This window comes from Suncus etruscus, chromosome 15, assembly GCF_024139225.1.
Source record: "Suncus etruscus isolate mSunEtr1 chromosome 15, mSunEtr1.pri.cur, whole genome shotgun sequence".
Taxonomy (NCBI): Eukaryota; Metazoa; Chordata; class Mammalia; order Eulipotyphla; family Soricidae; genus Suncus; species Suncus etruscus.
In genome coordinates this window covers 73,195,090-73,212,375 of record NC_064862.1, presented here as the reverse complement: position 1 = coordinate 73,212,375, position 17,286 = coordinate 73,195,090, and the positions used below count along the sequence as shown (strand labels likewise).

The 17,286-nt window shown below is 45.6% G+C and overlaps 1 protein-coding gene across 1 annotated transcript in view; it reads right to left on the bottom strand.

Moving 5' to 3' along the window:
- BAZ1B (bromodomain adjacent to zinc finger domain 1B) overlaps positions 1–17,286 on the bottom strand; it is a 68,961-nt gene that overhangs the window by 7,316 nt on the left and 44,359 nt on the right. Inside the window, exons 10-15 of the mRNA XM_049787839.1 lie at positions 16,924–17,026; positions 15,533–15,631; positions 13,186–13,363; positions 9,236–9,418; positions 2,623–2,770; positions 222–369 (exon numbers count right to left, since the gene is read on the bottom strand). Coding sequence (XP_049643796.1) covers positions 222–369; positions 2,623–2,770; positions 9,236–9,418; positions 13,186–13,363; positions 15,533–15,631; positions 16,924–17,026 — 859 coding nt within the window. The remainder of the gene's footprint in view (positions 1–221; positions 370–2,622; positions 2,771–9,235; positions 9,419–13,185; positions 13,364–15,532; positions 15,632–16,923; positions 17,027–17,286) is intronic.

Sequence of the window (17,286 nt, the reverse complement as noted above, 5' to 3'; positions counted from 1 at the left end):
CCTTGGATTTGATCTCTGGCACCAGAGTCAGTAACCCTTGAGCACTCAGTTGAGAGCAGCCCTGAATACTGACAGATAATGGTTAAAAAACAAAAACAAAAAGAAAGAAAATATATTCTCAATCAGGGATGTGGCTCAGTACTAAAAGCACATACTCAATCAGGAGGTCCAGGTTTGAGCCCTAGCCCCGCAAAACAATACCAAACCACATAGATCCTCACCTGCCTCGAGAATTGCGCCTGGCAGTCGCAGGCTGGCAGGCTGGGCACTGCCATTCACCATCTGGCACTTCATAGAGGGCAGGCCGCAGGCAGAACAGGTGGAAGGCTTTGTTACACTCGTCACACAGGATCAGCTTGTCGTCCTCCCCTGCAAGGAGACACACTTAAAACCACTGCTGGGGCTGGAAGGAAGAGCCATACCCTGCACTCACCACCACAGAATAAACACCCTATAACCCTTCTCCCTATTTAAAAAAAAAGTCTCCTGGGGCTGGCACAGTAGTGCTAGAGGTAAGGCATTTGCCTTGCAAGCGCTAGCCTAGGAAGGACTGTGGTTTGATCCCCCGGCATCCCATATGGTTCACCCAAGCCAGGGGCAATTTCTGAGCGCATAGCCAGGAGTAACCCCAGAGTGTCAAATGGTGTGCCTCACCCCCAAATAAGTCTCCTTCTGGGGTCAGTGTGCAGGGTGTTATGGATTTGGGGCAGAGGGTTTCTCATTCCACCCTTTCCCTCTCCCAAGCACTGTTCTGTCCCCCAAGAAAGGGTTCCCAGACTAAGACATCTGCTGTACTCTGCCCTAACTGACCCCAACTTCCAGTTGTCAGGGTTCAGTGAAGCCATTAAGCTTCCTGCCACCTGAGAAACACAGGGCCAACGTAACTGTCATTTAATTGAAAAATCAGCTTCTAGAAGAGCAGAATGCCTTACTAGACAGGTTTGGCCCTTGCAAATCATACCTGGCTTAATTCACCAAACAACTCAACCTAATAACCAGTCACCTAGGGATCTGCTGGGAAGTTATTTTTGCACAGGAGACTGAGAGCTCCAGCCACTCTATCTACCTTACAGTGCACAAACAGCACCCCCTGCTGGTGACAACTGTCCTCAGACCAAGGAGACTCATTTTGTTCCCTGAAAAACTCCTAACAGTTGACAGAAACACTCTTCTTCTCTACTTAAAAACAAGGAATAGGGCTGGAGAGATAGCATGGAGGTAAGGCGTTTGCCTTGCATGCAGGTCATCGGTTCGAATCCCGGCGTCCCATATGGTCCCCCGTGCCTGCCAGGTGTGACCCAAAAACCACAAAAACAAGGAATAGGGGCTGGTGCAGTGGCGCTAGTGGTAAGGTGTCTGCCTTGCTAGCGCTAGCCTAGGATGGACCGTGGTTCGATCCCCCGGCGTCCCATATGGTCCCCCAAGCCAGGAGCGACTTCTGAGCACATAGCCAGCAGTAACCCCTGAGCGTCACCGGGTGTGGCCCCAAAACCAAAAACCCAAGGAATAAAGGGTGTGCTTTGGTTGAATGGCATGTGATTTCAAGACTGTCTTTCACAGAAACCTGAAGTACATATATAAGAGGCTAGAGATAGCATGGAGGTAGAGCATTTGCCTTGCATGAAGAAGGATGGTGGTTTGAATCCTGGCATCCCATATGGTCCCCCAAGCTTGCCAGGAGTGACCCAAAAACCACCTCCCCCGCCAAAAAAGAGGCTAGAATCTCAGGGGTCTCAAACTCACTTTACCTGGGGGCCACAGGAGGCAAAGTCGGGGTGATCCTTGAGTGCAAAGTCAGTAATAAACCTTGAACATTGGGAGGTGTGACCCAAACAACTAAAACAAAACAAAACAAAAAAAGATTCCTCTAGGGCAGGGCCACAAAATGTTGTACGGAGGGCCGCAAACGTGGGCCTCGAGTTTGAGACTCCTGGATGGTCCCTCAGGGAGAGAACTCAGGTTGGCTTTGTGTGAGCCAAACGCTCTGCCCACTAAACTGTGCCCCTCCCGTTTTTTTTCGATTTTTGGGTCACACCCGGCAGCGCTCTATTACTCCTGGCTCTACGCTCAGAAATGCTCCTGGCAGGCTCAGGGAACCATATGGGATGCCGGAATTCGAACCATCATCCTTCTGCATGCAAGGCAAACATCTTACCTCCACGCTATCTCTACGACCCCTGAACTGTGGTTTTTTTTTTTTTTTTTTGGTTTCTGGGCCACATCCATTTGATGCTCAGGGGTTACTCCTGGCTATGCACTCAGAAATCGCCCCTGGCTTGGGGGGACCATATGGGACACCGGGGGATCAAACCGAGGTCCGTCCTACGCTAGCGCTTGCAAGGTAGACACCTTACCTCTAGCGCCACCTTCCCGGCCCCTGAACTGTGCTTTTAATAATAATTTTTTGTGGAGCTGTAGAGATAGTACAGTGGGTAAGAGACTTGTCTTGCATACAGTTGACTGGGTTTGGATCCCTAACACCCCATATGGTTGCCTGAATCCTGTCAGAAGTAAACAGTGACTGCAGAGCCATGATAAGTCCTAAGAACAGGAGGTACATGTAGCCCAAACCAAACAATGAAAAAAATTCTGGGGGAATAAGCAACTTGGGACTCCATTTACCTTTCTTCCGACACACTTTGCATCTTGCGTTTTCTGCTGACATATCCCACTTGATACAGGCGTCAAGCATACCCAGGAGAACATGCATCCTGGAGAAGGTCTGAGCCTCTCGGATCGCTGCCTTCCACTTCTCAAGCGCAGATGCCACCTGAACAAGAACAAACCAGACCCGCATAATGAGGATGGTAGACATGGCTCGTGGAGAGAATTAAAAGAAGGATAAAAATGCGAGGCTCCTCTGGGTATATTTACTTCCTAGAGTTCTCTGGATTAACCCACTAACTTGCCAGGAAGATAAGTAAATAGGTATCTTGCCTTTGAAGAATGAAAAATCATTGTGAAAGGTCAAAAAATTGGAAGTATATAAGATGATCTTTTTTCAGATGTCCAAAAAAAATACTGAAATACTGGTCTTAAAATAGTATCTGTAATGCACTCTGTCATCCTTAAAAATAATGGGGCCGGCGCGGTGGCGCTAGAGCTAAGGTGCCTGCCTTGCCTGCACTAGCCTAGGACGGACCTCGGTTCGATCCCCCGGCGTCCCATATGGTTCCCCAAGCCAGGAGCGACTTCTGAGCGCATAGCCAGGAGTAACCCCTGAGCGTCACAGGGTGTGGCCCAAAAAAAAAAAAAATTAAGTACCTGACAGAAAAATATCCAGTCTTGACTTTATCACCTACTTCTACCTAAAGTGAAAAACTTAAAAGTCTGGGGGAAAGTTAGCTTGGTTTAATCTGGAAGGTTACTTTAAGCACACTGATTTCTTCCTCAAATATCAGAAAATAAAACTGCCTACATGAACCCAGTATGTGGTGAAGTGTGTGTCTTGTGTGTAGGGTCTTGCCTTCCACATAGCTGACCCAGATTCATTTCTTGACACCACATATGGAGTGATTCCTGAGTGCCGCCAAGAATGATCCCCAGGTACTGGTAGGCTGGCAGAGGAGGCAAGAGAAGCTGAAATGGGCTTTTGCTGCCGCCTAGTGGGGAGCTGGGTGAAACTAAGATGAAAGAAAATAGCTGTTTGTGCACTACTTTGGACTGTTTCCCATAAGTTGTGAATTTTGGGAATTCAATAGTTTATCTGACCTCAGTAAATAGAGCGAGTATGAAGATATCTTAGAAATAAGCTTATCTAGGGCCGAAGAGATAGCATGAAGGTAGGGCGTTTACATTGCATGCAGAAGAACGGTGGTTCGAATTCTGGCATCCCATGTTGTCCCCGAGCCTACCAGGAGTGTTTTCTGAGCATAGAGCCAGGAGTAACTCCTGAGCACTGCTAGGTGTGACCCAAAAACAAAATAAAGTAAAAAGAAAAAAAGAAATAAGCTTATCTGGGGCTGGAGCAGTGGCGCAAGCGATAGTATGTCTGCCTTGCACGCACTATCCTATCCTAGTAGTCCGGACAGCTGTTCGATCCCCTGAGAATCACTGGGTGTGGCCCAAAAACCAAAAAAGGAAAGAAAGGTAAGGAAGGAAGGGAGGGAGGGAGGGAGAGAGTGAGAGACAGAGAGAGAGAAAGAAAGGGGGGGGCAGTGAGGTGGCGCTAGAGGTAAGGTATCTGCCTTGCAAGCGCTAGGACCACGGTTCGATCCCCCTGCGTCCCATGTGGTTCCCCCAAGCCAGGGGCAATTTCTGAGCCCATAGCCAGCCAGGAATAACCCCTGTGCATCAAACGGGTGTGGCCCAAAAGAGAGAGAGAGCGGGAGAGAGAAAACGAAAATTAAGCTTATTCACATGACTTTGACTTGTTAGGGAACACTTCTGGAGGTGCTCAGAGCTTGTGGGGCGGTGCTGTAAATGGGAACTTACTACTGGGGGGCCCTTCCTAGCGCTGTCGGCCTCATCCACTGATTGAGGCAGTGTCACCCAGTGAGCAGGGTCAGTGCTTCATTACACTCAGATGACACAAGAGCAGGTTTGGGGTGGTTTCTGGGCTAATTTGTTGTTGTTGGGGTGTTTTTTTGCGGGGTGTCTGTTTATGTTTATTCTGAATAACACAACTTGAACATCTCTGTACCTTGTGAAATTATTTTTTATGGACCACAAAACTGCCCAAAGATTCCAGAGTGATTTATTCATCCAGTTCTCCAGTTCTCTGGCTTTCCAGTCAATGATCTTGGTTCCTCCCAGATTATTTTTAATTTATTCACCTGGACCAGCCTAGACACCGACCACCCTCTCTAATCCTGTCCCCCCTGCCCCGCATAATAAACCAAAAGTGGCCAGATAAAGAATGACATTCCACACAATGGCAGCCAGTGAAATTCGGTGTTGGGGTGCTGTTGAGAGGTAGCCAGAAAACACCCCTTCTCAAGCTAGCAGACTGAAACCAAGGGGAAGCCTTGAGCCATGAGGCCTCTGCAATCCTGGGCCTAGCAGTAAATACACAACAAAGCTTCAATTAAATCTCGCAGAAGCGAAAGTTTAAAATAGAAATACAGATCACCAGATTGTTAGAACATATCCCCAAAGCCCAGAAGGCTACAAAGTACCCAGTGGATTTTGACTAACACATGGGTTTTCCCTATTACCATAGGAAAAGGCAACCAGCATTAAACATCTGAATAACCCGGCTGTTACAAAAGAAGGTTTCAGGCACATCTACTTTTATAAAGAAAGCTGAAAGCCCAAGTTAGGGACTGCTATTAGCTCACTCAACTGAGTGCCAGTTGAAAAAAGTCCTGGCCACGATCAGTGGAAACCGTTCAAAGAAGAAGACAGTGGAAAATTTCAGTCGTGGCAAAACTGACCTTTGATGGAGAACTGCAAGGCATTTTAATGGGGAACGTGGCTCAGCTACTGAGCAGCCAACCTAATTGATTTTCCAAGAAACTCTCCCATGCTTTCCCCATTTGTGGACGACGTGCCTGGGCACCAGGGTTAAACCTGCAATGTGCTCCTACTTGACTTCCCAAACAAGCTAAGAATCAAGTCCTTTCTGACAAGACAAAAAGGGTCCTTCGGGACTGGAGCAATAGCACATCGGGTATGGCTCTTGCCTTGCACAGTTGACCTGGGTTCAATCCCTGTCCTCCCATATGGTGCCCAAGCCAGTCAGGAGTGCAGAGCCTGGAATAACCCCTGAGCATCGCTGGGTATGGGCCAAAACAAACAATTAAAAAAAACAAAGAGGGGGCCGGGCGGTGGCGCTAAAGGTAAGGTGCCTGCCTTGCCTGCGCTAGCCTTGGATGGACCGCGGTTCGATTCCCCCGGTGTCCCATATGGTCCCCCTCGCCAGGAGCGACTTCTGAGCGCATAGCCAGGAGTAACCCCTGAGCGTCACCGGGTGTGGCGCAAAAACCAAAAAAAAAAAAAAAAAAAAACAAAAAAAAACCAAAGAGATATTTTATGCAGAGATGTGGCTCAGTAATAAAGTATTTGCTTTGCATTTGTAAATTCAATTCCAGATATCACCAAAAAATTAACAAATAATTGTAACAATATAAAAAGAGAGCTCACTGAGCCAGAAATAGTACAAAGGTCAGAGACTGGAGAGACAGGAAAGTGGGGAAGGCACCTGTCTTGCACAAGGCTAACCTGGATTCATTCCCAACATTCCACATGCCCCCAGAACAACACCAAGAGTGATCCCTGGGGCCAAAGCGGTAGGGAGTTTGCCTTGCATGTGTCTGACCCAGGACAGACCCGGGTTCGATTTCTGACGTCCCATATGGTCACGAACCAGGAATAATTTCTTTCTTTTTTTTAAATAATTTTTTATTTTTAATTATGAGAACAAAGATGCAAAGAAAGAGGACAAGGTAAAGTTACAGTGGAAGGATAATCACCCATAAACAGAATTCTTAGAAGTCCCCTTGCTGATATCTTAACTTAGAACTTTCAGCCAAAGGACATTAAGAAAAATAGAACAGGGCACGGAGAGATAGCACAGCGGCGTTTGCCTTGCAAGCAGCTGATCCAGGACCAAAGGTGGTTGGGTTCGAATCCTGGTGTCCCATATGGTCCCCCCCGTGCCTGCCAGGTGTGGCCCAAAAACCAAAAACGAAAAAAAAGAAAAAGAAAACAGAACCCATGTACAATTACTTTGTATCTCAAGTCCCCAGATTGTAATACATTATAAAATTTCTTAGCAGCACACAAAGCAATCTAAAGCCATAAAACTTATGTAACTCCTTAAACATTAAAGGCACAGTATTTTTTTTAATTTCCATGCACATGCATATTAGTTTAAGTTAACCTAAAAAGTTAAGTGGGTTTTTTTTTTAAGGATTAGAGTCAAAGGAGCAAAGTAAAAACGGTGTTAAAGTGGCAATTATTGTTTGCATAGGCCCACCAAAATATGAGGGACATGGAAAGGAAAAACCTTGGCCTAAATACAAGGAGACCCTACCCCTGAAGTTGAGCCAGGAATAATTTCTGAGTGCATAGCAAAAGTAACCCTAGAACATCACGGGGTGTGGCCCCAAAACAAACAAAAACAAAACAAAACAGGGTGATTCCTAAGTGCAGAGCCAAGATTAAACCAAGTGTGACCCCAAACACAATCAAACAAATCAACAAAAAGGTTAAGGCACTGGTGAGGATGTAGCTACAGAACTCCAGAGCCACCAACACCCAGTAGAGCCAGGTGATTACGTAACAGTTCCAACTGCTCCTCACCTCCAAATCTAACTATATTAGAGGGTTTAGAGAAGGAAGAGGAAGAAAGAAAGAAAAAAAAAAGGAGGGGAAAGACCTTTAAGAATTCTTTATTGGGACTGAAGAGTTAGCATGGAGGTAAGGTATTTGCCTTGCATGCAGAAGGATGGTAGTTTGAATCCTGGCATCCCATATGGTCCCGAGTCTGCCAGGAGTGATTTCTGAGCGTAGAACCAAGAGTAACCCCTGAGCACTGCAGGGTGTGACCCATAAACCAAATAAAAAAAACTTTATTTTGTGGGTGTGTTTTAGCCACACCCGATGACGCTCGGGTTACTCCTGGCTATGCACACAGAAATTGCTCCTGGCTTGGGGAACCATATGGGATACCGGGGGATCGAACCATGGTCTATCCTAGGCTATACACGCAAGGTAGACACCTTACCACTTGCACCATTGCTCCGGCCCCAACCTTTAAGAATTCTAAAGACTGGGGCCGGAGAGATAACATGGAGGTAAGGCATGTAGAAGTTCGGTGGTTCGAGTTGGACAATCAAAGAATAAGATGCCTTTCATGCGACCATCCCAGGTCTGCTTGATCCCCAGATTCAGACATGATCCCGAATCCTGCTAGGAGTGAACCCTGAGCTCAGCTGGGTATGGTCCAAAAACCAAGAAGGGAAGCCCCACAAACCAACTATTTAGCAAAGCTGAAGAGTTTGCCTTGCATGAAGGGATGGAATTTGTTTACCGTATTTTCCGGCGTACAAGAGGACTTTTGAAACAAAAAGTCAACCGAAAATTGGGGGTCGTCTTATACGCCGAGTATATCCCAAAAAAATGTTTCAATATGCCGCTAAACGAAAATTGTCTGAATATTGCCACAAAACAAATTTTCCAACTCGATCCTGCACCAATCATTGCAAGGCTGCTCGGACCACCTCTCTAACTCAGCCAATCCAAGCAGGCTTCTTATGCATGCAAATTAGACAATGTTCTGGACCCGAATCTATACTGTAAAAAGCCTGTTCAGATTGGCCAGAGTCAGAGAGGAAGTCTATTACAGTCTTTTGTACCTTTGCTTGTTGTGATTGGCTCACTGTGGTACATACAGCTGTAGCACAGGAACGTTCTGTCTGATACAGCAAATATAGGCCTAAAACCTATGTTTTAACTGTAAAGTTAGGGGGTCGTCTTATACGCCGGCAAATACGTTAATTTTTTACAAAAAACATATGTGATCAAACTACTTTTATTTTATTTTGGGTCATACCCAGCAGCGCTCAGGGGTTACTCCTGGCTCTATGCTCAGAAATCGCCCCTGGCAGGCTCGGGGGACCATATGGGATGCCAGGATTCGAACCACCAACTTTCTGCATGCAAGGCAAACGCCTCACCTCCATGCTATCTCTCTGTCAAACTACTTTTAAACCCAATCACCAGGGTCAGAGAAATAGTTTGAGTTTTAGCACCTGCTGTGCATTTGGCTAGCTGAATGTGATCTCCAACTCCAAAATGATCCCAGGTACTGCGGAGTATGGCCCTGGGGGGCAATAGTGGGTGGTCCCAATAGTCCCTGCATTGGGATTACTGGAGTCTGAGCAGTGCTGCCTCTGGCCCTTGAACTCACATGATGGCCTGGTAGGCCAAGAACTGCCAGTGCCGCACCACTGTCCCTTTAGGAAAAAAGGAGCTGAAACCAACTCCAGGTGGCCCTGGGCTGTACCTTAGGAGAATGCACCCCAGAAAGTAGTACCAAGGAGACTAGGAACCCTTCAGTGCCCAGTACAATCCTGACACCTGTCCTTTGTGATCTCCAGTGTGATTCACCCAGCAAGCACAGTCACTCAGTGCGTAAGCTGCCCAGCACCAGCATAAACACCCCAAAAAGACAGTGCAGGGAGCTGGGTCAGGGTCTGGCCTGTATGCTGTGCATGTGGCAAATCCCCCAGCCAAAAAAGAAAAATTATATTTCCCATATTATAAAATAAAGTCACCATTAACTAAATACCTTGGCTTCCTCTGCCATTTTTTTCTCTTCATCCACCTCTTCAGTTTTTATGGAATCTTCACTTTGGAGTTTTCTTCTCTTTTGCTTGGGAGCCATGAAGCCTTGGAGAAATTTCTTTATAACACTAGCTTGAAGAGCAATCACGCACTCACCAAAATCCTTTAATTTCTCTAATGAGATGACCTGGAGGAAATAATTAAAAACAAGACTAGAGGATGCCCAGAGAAAAAGACAATCCTCATTCCCTGAGCAGAGACCCTATCCTGAGCTGGGCTCCTTGGATCATGGGAGGGCTTTGGCATTTAAAAGCAGCTGATCAGCTACACTTCCCCAACAAAAGGACGCACGGGACATTCAAACTTGTTCCACTTAACTCATGAATGAAATCATTACCAGTGGGTGTCTTTTATGTGCAAACTACAGTCTCCTGGCAAGAAAAACACTGAAAAGGACCCACTATTTCCTAAGTATACCAGATAATATGCCTTTTCTCTTTGAAGTAGGGGAGGGGGGCTTGAGCCCCACTCAGCTATGCTCAGGGTCTTCTCATGGCTCTGCATACAGGAGTTCAAGAATCCTCCCGGTGGACTGGGGAGATCCTATAGGGTGCTGCTGATTGAACTTGGGTCAGTTGCAAGGCAAGTGGCTCTACCTGCTGACTATAATATGCTTTTACATACTTAATCTCACTTAAGTCTCGTACTTATTTTAGAAATGAGAAAACAGAAGCTAAATCAACTAGATCAAAGTCACTAGGCAATAAAAACACACATAACTGCTAAATAACAAAGCAAATAAAAACTCTTAACAAACAAAAACTCGGGCCCTAAGAGATAGCATAGCGGTGTTTGCCTTGCAAGCAGCCGATCCAGGACCTAAGGTGGTTGGTTCGAATCCCGGTGTCCCATATGGTCCCACCCCCACCCCCACCCCCCCGGTGCCTGCCAGGAGCTATTTCTGAGCAGATAGCCAGGAATAACCCCTGAGCCGAGTGTGGCCCAAAAACAAAAACAAAAAACCCAAACAAAAACTCTTTGAAGTGAGGGGCCGGGTGATAGCACAGCGGTAGGGTGTTTGCCTTGTAATTGAGCAAAACAGGATGAACCCCGATTCGATTCCCAGCATCCCATATGGTTCCCCAAATCTGCCAGGAGTAACCCCTAAGCACCACTGGATGGGATGTAACCCAAATCCTCTCCCAAAAAATCTTTGAAGTGGAAAAACTTTTCACAAACCAAGAACTATACAGATGTTTTCAAATTGTTTTCTTTAGGAAATATATCAATGATTCATTCATTATTAAGAAATAATATTTTCTCTCTTTTGGTTTTTGGGCCACACCCAGCAGCGCTCAGGGGTTACTCCTGGCTCTCCGCTCAGAAATCGCTCCTGGCAGGCAGGGGGAACTCATATGGGATGCTGGGATTCAAACCAACGAGGGTCCTGGGTTGGGCGCTTGCAAGGCAAATGCCTTACCACTGTGCTCTCTCTCCGGCCCCAGGAATTAAAATTTTTAATTAAAGTTTCATATGTAAAATATAGTATTTATGGGGCCGGCGTGGTGGCACTAGAGGTAAGGTGTCTGCCTTGTCAGCGCTAGCCTAGGACGGACCGCGGTTCGATCCCCCGGTGTCCCATATGGTCCCCAAAGCCAGGAGCGACGTCTGAGTGCATAACCAGGCGTGACCCCTGAGCGTCACCAGGTGTGGGCCACCCCCGAAAAATAAAATAAAGTAAAATAAAATAAAATAAAATAAAATAAAATAAAGGGGCTGGCGCAGTGGTGCTAGAGGTAAGGTGTCTGCCTTGCCAGCGCTAGCCTAGGACGGACCGCAGTTCGATCCCCTGGCGTCCCACATGGTCCCCCAAGTCAGAAGCGATTTCTGAGCGAATAGCCAGGAGTAACCCCTGAGCGTCACCGGGTGTGGCCCAAAAACAAACAAAAATATATAGTATTTACAAACTTGAATACCAAGTGACTGGAGCAGATAAGGGTGTTTAACTTGCATGCAGCCAGCTTAGGCTTGATCCCCAGCATACCATAAGGTCACGAAATCCTGACAGGAATAATTCCCGAGTGCAGAGTCAGGAATTAGTCCTGAGCACGGGCAGGTGTGGATGGAAAACAAAAGTTGAGTAAAGAAGATGAAAAGTCCCAAAGACAACATAATACTGATAGACTTGAAATAAAGTTTAAGGATTGGTGATATACCAGGAAAGGTGCTTGTCTTGCATGTAGGTGACCAGGATTCTATCTCAGAGAAAGGGGAGAGGGATAGGGAGAGAGGATGGGAAAAAGAAAGGGAGAGGAAGAGAGACAGACCAAGCTAAATAAAAATGTTTTATTAATGTTCAGCTAAAATCAAAGGAAAAAAAGTTAAGCTTTGTTTTTAATTCTACTGGATAACCTCTAACCCTTTCCCAGAAAGAATTTTATCTGATCTCATTTAGATAATTAAATTGGAATAATGTTATGACCATGGCTCCGGAAAAGGTTTCCATTCAATTAACAAAAAAATTCTTTTTGAACAATTTCGCAAAGAAGAAATACAAATGGCCAAAAGGCACATGAAAAAATGCTCCACATCACAAATCATCAGGGAGATGAGAATCGGAACAAAGAGGCACCAGAGACTGGCACACATCACAAAGAACAAGAACAATCAGTGCTGGAGGGGATATAGAGAGAAAGGAACTCTCATTCACTGTTGGTAGAAATGCTATCTAGTTCAGCCTATATGGAAAACAATATGGATATTCCTCAAAAAAAACTGGAAACTGAGCTCCCATATGGTCCAGCTGTACCACTCCTGGGGATGTCCTTGGAACACAGAACACAATACAGGGATGCCTTCCTCACACCTATTTTCATTGCAGTGCTATTTACAATGGCTGGAATCTGGGTGCAACCAAGATGCCCATCAACAGATGAATGGCTAGGGAAATTGTGGTGCATATGCACAATGAAATATTATGCAGCTGTCGGGAGAGATAAGCTCATGAAGTTTTTCTGTTCATGAGGGACACAAAGTGGTCTCACTTATCTATGGGTTTTAAGAAAGGTGGAGGACACTATTGTAATAATGTAATAGTGCCCAGAGATGAGGGCTGAAAGGACTGGCTCATGGTGTAGAATTCGCCACAAAGAGTAGTGAGTGCAGTTGGAGAGATGGCTACACTGACAACTACCATGACAGTGTTGATGAGTGAAAGAGGTAGAGTGCCTGTCTTGAGTGCAAGTGGGGAGTGGGAGAGGTGGGTGATGGGGGGCATTGGTGGTGGGAGTGTTGCACTGGTGAAGGGGGGTATTTTTGTGACTGAAACCCAACTATAATCATGTTTGTGATCATGGCGCTTAAATAAAGATTATATATATAAAGCTCTTTTGAACAAAGGTTGGAAGCACCAATTAGATTCTTCTGAGTATTTCAAATGAGAAAAATGCTATGCGTACATAAAAATGTTTGGTGTTGCTTTTTCTGAGAGGTCTTCTCCATGCCTAAGGCTCAGCAGAGTCACACCAGATAGGATGGGGAAGGGCCCATGTGGTGCCAGATTTGCAACTCTGGGGAAGTACAACATGCCAAGTACTTGCCCTTTGCTCTGAGCTAGCTGCCCCATCATTCCCAGGGGACTTCAAAGATAAACCCCTTGGGGCCGGTGAGGTGGCGCTAGAGGTAAGGTGTCTGCCTTGCAAGCGCTAGCCAAGGAAGGACCTCGGTTCGATCCCCTGGTGTCCCATATGGTCCCCCCAAGCCAGAGGCAATTTCTGAGCGCTTAGCCAGGAGTAACCCCTGAGCATCAAATGTGTGTGGTCCAAAAAGCCAAAAAAAAAAAAAAAAAAAAAAAAAAAGATAAACCCCAAACTAGCATGTTAAAGTTAAGGGCAGTCTCAGGGAACAAGGCTTCAGCAAGAACAGCTATTAGAGGGAACTTTCTTATGTTCTTACCCGGGCTTCAAAATCAGTGGTTTCTTCCACATAACCGAGTCCCCCCTTCTGTAATCGAGTTGCAACTTCAATGAGATCACTTCGAAGGAAGTTTAGGAGTTCCTGGTTGCCATCACAAGATTTGAGACCCAAATTGGGCTTTCGAGCCAGATGAATAGAATGAATAATGTCCTGGTACCTAGAAAAGTTCAGTTGGGGTGAGGGTAAATAGGAGTAAGAAAACTAAGATGTGCATTAAATTAATTTAACTAATATAACATGTCTATTATTACCATTCACAAATCTGGTAAATTTGCACATTACATACAGAATCATATCTTCCTTCTCAATCAAAAAATAAAACATAAAATTAAAAAAAATTCAAACATGAAAAAATGTACACAGAAATGATGGGTGACCATATGTCTAAAGTATGTCCTCATGTCAGAGAAAAATCTGCATAGGTTAATGCTAAGATTATATAAAAGGGACCGGATAGTACAGTGGGGAGGGCGTTTGCTTTGCACGCGGGTAAGCTGGGATTGACCAAGGACAGATCTAGCTAGATCCCTAGCATCCCATTATGGTCCCTCGGAACCTGCCAGGAGAGATTTTTGAGTGCAGAGCCAGGAATTTCTGAGCACAGCTGGATGTGGCCCCAAAACAAAATAAAAACATGGGCCAGAGTGATAGCAAATGGTAAGGCATTTGGCCTTGCATGCTGCTGACCCGGGACAGACCTGGGTTCAATCCCCGACATCCCACATGGTCCCCCTGAGCTTGCCAGGAGCGATTTCTGAGAGCTGCTGGGTGTGCCCCTTCCCCACCCAAAAAAAACCAAAACCAAAAACAAACAAAAAAACAAGCGAAAACAAAATAAAGATTGCAGATAAAACCATGTCCAGGAACACCCTCTCCCCCCCCACCCCGGATGACGCTTTTACTTCTGGCTATACGGTCAGAAATCACTCCTGGCTTGGGGGACCATATGGGATACCAGGGGATAGAACCACAGTCAGTTCTGGGTAAGCTGCCTGCAAGGCAAACACCCTACAGCTGCACCATCTGGGACATTTTTTATATAAAAACTCATAGAAGAGTAAACTTAAGTTTATTATTTTAAAACATACACTTTCAGGGACTGGAGATAGCACAATGGTAGGGTATTTGCCTTGTGCGCAGCCGACCCAGGACGGACCTGGGTTCGATTCCTGGCATCCCATACGGTCGGTCCCCTGTGCCTGCCAGGAGTGAGTTCTGAGCAGAGCCAGGTATGACCCAAAAACCAAACCCAAACAATAAAACACCCCCCCCAAAAAAAACTAGACAAAAAAACCATATACTTTCAGTGTTGTTTTTTGAGGGGGTTACAGAAATATCACACTAATTCTAAAACATCTTCAACACTTCCAAAAAGAAATCCACAGCTATCATAGCCATAAAACCCTCAACACTAACCGTCTCAGGCGCCTAAGAGCTAGTAAGTGAAGGTGTTAGGTCGCTAACTTTGTCTCCAATACCACATATAGTGCCCTACACCAGGGTCACCCCTCAGATAAGAGCCATGACAGCTCTGCCTGAGGTACCCAAAAACCAAAACCAAATTTTCCATTCCAAAATCCCTCTTCATCCTTGACAACCGCTCATGAATCATTCTGCCTCTGTGAATGCTGTCTCTGTAAATGGGTCCACAGGTTCTTATACTCTGGCTTTTTTTTTTCTTGGGGGGGGGGGGGAAGGGTTTGGGCCACACCCGTTTGATGCTCAGGGATTACTCCTGGCTATGCGCTCAGAAATCGCCCCTGGCTTGGGGGGACCATATGGGACGCCGGGGGATTGAACCGCAGTCCGTCCTTGGCTAGTGCTTGCAAGGCAGACACCTTACCTCTAGCACCACCTTCCTGGCTCCATACACTGGCTTTTTTAACCTAACAAATTTTTAGGGTTCATCCATGTAACATAAAACCAGTACTTCATATCATTTAGAGCTAATTTTATGAATATATGACACAGTTTATCCATCTACAAGTTAATTAGAGAAACATTTAAATTGTTCCTCATGTTGTGGTTATTCTGAATAGGGACTAAACACTTCTGAATACTGACTAATGAGAAATGGGATTCTGTATGACTACAAAATGAATAGGAACTCTTAGCCCGCTGGAGGGCGTGGATCACTCAAATGAATAACCCGGCAACACTGATCTGTAAATGCCTCAAAAGTATGTTTTTCCAGTAAGTGTGACATGCCAAGAAAATAACAGGCAACAGGAATAGAAAAGGTTATACTTCAGAAATTATTGTAAGAGCCTTATAGAGAAGAAACCACACCCAGAGGGAGGTGATGGAAGACGCGAAGACTCCTTACCGCTTTTCCAGTCTCTCTTTCAGCTGACTTTCTCGGATTCCCTGAGGGTGAAGGCAATTCAGCAACTCATCCAGTTCCTTCTGACTATCACACAAGAACCTATGAGGTGAAAGCAGACTTTGTAACTGACAGGACATCCCACACCAGGGCCAACGAGAGAGCACAGGGGACAAGGTGCCCTTGACACCAAAAGTGCTTGGGAGGCCACGTGGTACCAGGAATGTGCCCAGGGCCCAATTCATACCACACATGTATTCCCGCTCTTTCTACTATTATCACCAGCATGGATTTCATTTCTTTTTTTTTTTTTTTTGGGCCACACCCGGTTACTCCTGGCTATGTGCTCAGAAGTTGCTCCTGGCTTGGGGGACCATATGGGACACCGGGGGATCGAACCACGGTACATCCAAGGCTAGCGCAGGCAAGGCAGACACCTTACCTTTAGCGCCACCGCCCGGCCCCGGATTTCATTTCTTAATAAAGAGAAACTTCTAAGTAAGGACTGTGGAGATAGTACAGGAAGTGGAATGCTTGCCTTGAGTGGGAATGACCCAGCCTTTATCCCTGACTCCACCAGGAGTGATGCCTGCACACCAATGGCTATGGAATCCTAACCAAGTGCCCAGAAGAAAAAAAAAAACACTTACCTAAATACTATTTACAAATAAGCTAAAATCTATGCTATGTCAAATCTACCCTGATATGGGAGAAAAATAGAATTCCACACCTTGGGAGACAGAGTGATAGTAAAGAAGGGAGGGCACTTGTCTTACAAAAGACTGACCAGAGTTCGATCCCCAGGATCCCATTTGCCCCCTGAGCACTCAGCAGAAGAGATCCCTGAGTCCAGATCCAGAAAGGAGAATGCCTGAGAATTGCTGGGTGTGCCAAGATCCCACCCTCAATTCCCCACACCTTACCACAAACAGGTCTTTTCTTGGTTTGTTTTCTGGATCATGGCAGTGCTCAGGACACAAGTGTCTGTACGATCTGACAGTTTTCAGGAGCCCAGACAGTGAAAGGGGTGAACCCAGGACCCTCTGGCCAGTTTAGCCACCTCCCAGGCCCCAAATAATTTTTTTCTCTATTTTTGTTTTATTTTGTGTTCAGGGACTACTTCTGGCTCTGTGCTCAGGGGTTACTCCTTGTAGTGTTCAGAGATCAAAACTGGGTCAGCTGCTGGCTGTGCACAATAAGCACCCTATGCACATTCTCTTCAGACACCACCACAGTACTTTCTCATTTAAAAAAAAAGTGTCTTTTTAAAACACTGAATATCCTAGAAACCAAAGTCACAACAAAGTCTTACTGACCACCATCTTACTGACTGAGCACAATAATATATCCTAATAGTGAGAAGGAACGAGCAACCTGTTGAATGCTCACATTACCATAGATTCTGTCCCTGCTTGGGCACAGTGGTCTCTACTGACACTTCTGATCCGTGCTGTGCGTTCATGTTTACTATAGTTTTGCTGAAGTTTGCTTTCTTACCTACAAAAAAAAAAAAAAAAAAAGACATCAAGATTAAGTGTAATAAAAACTCAACTCCAAGTTTCAAAAGCAGTAATCATGTCTGAATATGTAATAGCTATTTTTCTAAAATACCGCATATTTTCCGATGTTTGATCTATATAATAAGCTGAGTAATTAATTTACAGTTCCAAGTATAAGAGTAGGGGTCAGAGAGAAAGCACAGCAGATAGGCATTTGAGTGTGAGGTCAAGCTGGGTTCTGCCCCCATTACTCCATAT